The sequence below is a fragment of the Osmerus eperlanus genome, chromosome 2, assembly GCF_963692335.1.
Source record: "Osmerus eperlanus chromosome 2, fOsmEpe2.1, whole genome shotgun sequence".
Lineage (NCBI taxonomy): Eukaryota > Metazoa > Chordata > Actinopteri > Osmeriformes > Osmeridae > Osmerus > Osmerus eperlanus.
Window position 1 is genome coordinate 5575265 of NC_085019.1, and position 5044 is coordinate 5580308.

General features: G+C 46.6%; 1 protein-coding gene across 1 annotated transcript; it reads right to left on the reverse strand.

Moving 5' to 3' along the window:
- Positions 1–258: 258 nt before the first annotated feature.
- On the reverse strand, positions 259–2569 carry socs1a (suppressor of cytokine signaling 1a). Its single transcript, XM_062448136.1, has 2 exons — positions 2074–2569; positions 259–1402 (listed from the first exon to the last, which is right to left on the reverse strand). The coding sequence occupies exon 2, from the start codon at positions 1346–1348 to the stop codon at positions 713–715; it is 636 nt and encodes a 211-aa protein (XP_062304120.1). The 5' UTR covers positions 1349–1402; positions 2074–2569; the 3' UTR covers positions 259–712.
- Between the last annotated feature and the right edge of the window lie 2475 nt (positions 2570–5044).

A 5044-nucleotide genomic window follows, 5' to 3' on the forward strand; every position in this document is an offset into this window, starting at 1 on the left:
TAAGCGTGAGTGTGAGCGTGACTTAGTAACTATCTCTTCAACACCGCCAACCTGTCACCACGTACTACCGAGTTGAGTCACCATGGTAACATTACTGTATGTGGAGTTGTCTCAAACCATACGCCTTCAGTCTAGAGCTTTAAGCTGCTTCCTCAACATGGTGTGATACAGCAGGGGAGAATCACACACACACACACACACACACACACACACAGCATCAACACAAAACAATAAACACAAGGGAGAACTGTCTGAAAATTCTAAAATGTGTTTATTATACCGAACATTGTACTTTTACCAAAGATAATCATTTTAACAATAATATTATTACTTAAAATATTTTCCTTACATATTAACAGTTGAATCTGCATGGCAGACAGTGAGACACCACAGAGAGAGGAGGTCTCTGTGAACAACACACATTCATGGTCCATGTAAACATTCACAATAGAGTATTCAAGTCTGCTACCACGACCCCAGATGACCTGCCTACAACAACAGGGCCAAGGGGTCAACCACAACCACAACCAGTTTCCCATCATAACGCCAACAGCCCAATAGTCTCTTAATGCAGCTGATCTGATGTGTTCTAGATCTAACGAGTCTAACCAGGGTACACTCCCTTGGACTCGCCCACCAGACACAGTCACCGTAGCTCTGGATGTTGACCTAAAGTTAAGGAATCCAAGCCTTAATGCCATCTGCTGTGAGGTCATATCCTGTAGGGAAACTCTAACAGAAAGTTCTTCAGAACCGGATTGACAGGAATCTGCTCAACCTTCTCCCCACCGCCACACACTTCAATGATGCGTTTCCTGCACAGTTCCTGCAAGGTGAGTCGCTGCTTCCTGTAGGGAAGGCTGAGGCTCTTTTTGGGGGAGTTGACGTAATGCTCCAGCAGGGAGAAGAGGCAGGGGAAGAAACGCTCGCTTCCCGCCAGGCTGAACTTCTGCCGCTTGTAGAGGATGCGGACACTGACGGGTCCGCTGGCGGCCCGGTACGACAGCGTGAAGAAGACGTCCTTCTGGCGACTGTCCCTGATCAAGAAGGTTCCCACAGCCGCGTCCTGGAGCCTGCTGTGTGCTTCCTCCACCCCTAGAGGACCCCAGTAGAAGCCGCTAAGCTCCAACATGGACGCTGTGCGCGTGATGAGCAGGAAGTCCTCATTGCAGCGGAAGGGCGGGAAGTGGGTGGACACCGGCGTGAGCAGGACCTCCGGAGGGTTCCTCTGGTGCTGAGCAGACCGGTCGGGCTCCCTGACCCCAGAAAAGGATGAAGATGATGAGGACGATGAGGATGTGGATAGCGCTGTGTCGTCATGGCCTTCCACTCTGCTGTGTGCTACCATCCTAAGGGGGAGAGCGGCCCCAACCCTCTCCCATCTCTACACAACACAGTCATCCTAAGAAAGGGGAAAAGAGATACACAAGTGTTACTGTTGTGCTACTGGGAAAAATCATTATGGGTAGTCTAGCGGCTGGTTGAGTTGAGCTGTGGCACACTGTAGGTTAGGCTACTATTTAACCATGAGAAGATGCAAGGGAGGAGAGTCGGGATTATTAATTCAATTCTTGATTTGTTTAACTAGACTGTCAGTCAGATGTTAGAGCTGTGCAATTGTGGTTGACATGGCACACACATACACACACCAAGGTGACAGGCAATTAACAATAGCGTATGTGCTTCTGTGATGCTAGTGTAGCAGTTTTATGTTACAAGTTATTTCTCAATCGGGAAAACAACCCGATATCTGGCGAGACATGTGAGAACAGAAGCATTTCTAAGCAAAGTAGCGAACTAGGTTACACATAGGCTAAACGTCTGGCACTTCTTTCACTGAGTAGCCCGCTTAAATCAAGCGCAGCTTGTGTACAGTACAAGAGACGTCAGTTAAACATTACTGTAGAGATGTTTTTCTGAAATAACTGGTACAGTAGGCTACGCTACTGTAGCCAATGCATTTTTTAATTATATTGCAGTCCGCATAAAGTCAAATGTTAAAACAATTCAATGTCATAGGCCCACAGTAAACTATCAATTTACCGCATTGGTAAGCAAAGATTGTTTGCTTACCGTTTAGCAAAACGAGAACAACGTTGAAAATACAGGGTAAATTTTGTGAAATAATCCTTATCGTACAAATCCCAAAAAGCAGTTTAGGCAATTTCCAAAAATAGGCTACTCCGCAGCGTTGCAGGATAAATATTTGTTTGATCTACGTTTATCATGATCAATCAGACCTATTCTCTCTCAACGGTTATTTCAATTGCATACTAGTTCGAAATGTCCTAGTAAGTTCTTTTATGCGAATGACTCTGGCCCCTCCTCCTCCATTTACAGGAAATCTTTGTTTCCCTTTCGTATTCTCAGAAATTATATCGCCTGCAAAGAACACAAGTAGCGAGTTCTCGATAGGAGTCAATTCAAGAAAATTGGCTCAGTTCTCCTTTCGCTTCTTTTTAAACTGAATAATGATCAGAAACAGGTATAGGCCTACAGGTAAAACATAAAAATGATTTATAGCCAACTGGAGTACTGAACGCATTATTTTGCGTGGACAGGAAGCCGTCTGTGGTCAACCGGTCCACTTTTAAGTGGACAGGTCAAAATCTGTATTGAATAGGTCAGAGGGCCAATGTGTTCATTGTTGAGGTCTAATTTAGTTTAATCTACACATCAGTTGCAGCAGGTAGACTATTTCACATGCATTGATTATATCACAGCTGTCAACGAACACTTACTGAAAAGCTATGGCTAAAAAGTGAATGTTTCGCTGCCCCCTTGTGGGGTTTCATGCGTTTTACAACGTCCATAAACAACCTTTTATACAATCAGGCACTATACAGAATGTTGCATGAGAAGTATAGTGTGCACTAGTGAGCTTCACTAAATCTAGCTCTAAAACACCTATGTCACTATTTGTGACTTGTGACATTTGTGCAATTTCCACCCTCTATGCATCAACCTAAATGTGTGGGCATGTTACTGGAGCACGGCCTATCATGTAGCTTTCAGAGATTTCTCAAAAAAAGGTTATATCCTGTGTTCTAGGTTTGTAAAGCTTGATAATTGTAATAAGAGGTGTCTATAAAAGGTGTCTATGGTGTTCTATATATTCAAAGCAAAAAAAACACTGATATTATGGATGCTGTGAACCCTAACCCGTGCAGCCTAACTTGCTGAGTGCAGAGCAGACAGCGGAGAGTGTTATCCACGGCAGGACTGTAGATGCCACCTGGTTAATACACTTTGCTACAAATGAAACATAATATAGGAATTGTGATCATCTTTGTTTGCAAACAAACACACACACATATTACTAGTTGCGCTCTTGCGAGTGTTGATGACTGTCTGTGTAAGTTTCATTTCTGGGAAACAGAGACAAGGACCATAATGCCAGACAAGGGTATAACATGGTTAGCAATGAATGGATGGATGGATTGAGGAAGGAAGGGAGGTTAATAAATGTCTACATGCATTCACAATTTGTACACAGTACTTCCTTTAGCATCCATTCGATACACCCAGTACATTCGATACACCCAGTACCTCCGCTCCCTATCCACCTCCCATTTCTCCTCTATTGTAACATCCTCCCTCCCCCCCATTGACGAGTTCTCGTCCCACCCCACTAACACTGCCACTGACACCTTGTTAACCACTTTAACTGCATCACTTGACTCTCTCTGTCCCCTGTCAACCAGGCCTGCATGATCTTCTCCCTCCTGCCCGTCGCTTACGGATGTTATCCGTGAAGAACGGTCCACCCTTCGGGCAGCTGAGAGGAGATGGCGCAAGTCCAAAGGCGGTCCGGACCTTGATAAGTATCACTCCCTCCTCAAATCCTTCTCTTCTCACATAACTGGTGCTAAAACCCTCTACTTTCTGAACAAAATTAACTCTGCTTCAAACCCCCACAAACTTTTTTCTACCTTCTCCACGTTTCTTAACCCACCTCCCCCACCCCCTCCCTCCACCCTGACAGCAGACGACTTCTCCTCCTTCTTTGAGAAAAAAGTCGCCGACATTAGCAGTCGGTTCCCTAAGCCCACCTGTCCTACCCTCTCACCCTCCATGACTGACCCGACTAAATGTCTAAACTCTTTTTCTCCCCTGTCTGAGGCAGAGATCTCTGACCTCATTCTCTCTCATCGCCCCACCTCCTGTCCCCTTGATCCTATACCCTCCCCTCTCTTTCAAACCATCTCCCCCTCCATCATAACTTTTCTTCTCCATGTCCTAAACTCCTCTCTTACCTCTGGCACCTTCCCCTCTGCCTTCAAACAGGCTAGAGTTACCCCTCTACTCAAAAAACCCTCCCTTAACCCTGCCGTTCTCAAGAACTACAGACCGGTATCACTGTTACCCTTCCTTTCAAAAACAATTGAACGTGCTGTATCTAACCAATTGTCTAACTTTCTCTCTCAGAACAACCTGCTTGACCCCAACCAATCAGGCTTCAAGACTGGCCACTCCACAGAGACTGCCCTCCTTTCAGTCACCACTGCCCTCCAGTCTGCCAGAGCGGCTTCCAGGTCATCTGTCATCATTCTGCTGGACCTTTCTGCAGCGTTTGATACGGTTAACCACCAGATCCTGCTCGCCAGACTTTCTGAGATGGGCATCACTGGCACTGCACTCCAGTGGATCTCATCCTACCTGTCGGGAAGATCCTACCAGGTTTCCTGGGGAGGCAAACTGTCAGGCCCTCGCCAGCTCTCCACTGGTGTCCCACAGGGCTCCGTCCTTGGACCCCTCCTCTTCTCTCTGTACACCACCTCACTTGGACCAATCATCACCTCCCATGGCTTCTCCTACCACTGCTATGCTGACGACACGCAGCTGTACCTGTCGTTCCCCCCGACCGATCCGGGGATCTCAGCTAGGATTGAGGCCTGCCTCACAGATATCTCCGCCTGGATGACCGAGCACCACCTCCAGCTGAACCTTGCCAAAACAGAACTTCTCATCATCCCGGCTAAACCCTCCATCTCCCACGATCTCTCAATCACCCTGGGATCTGCGACGGTGACCCCTTCATCCT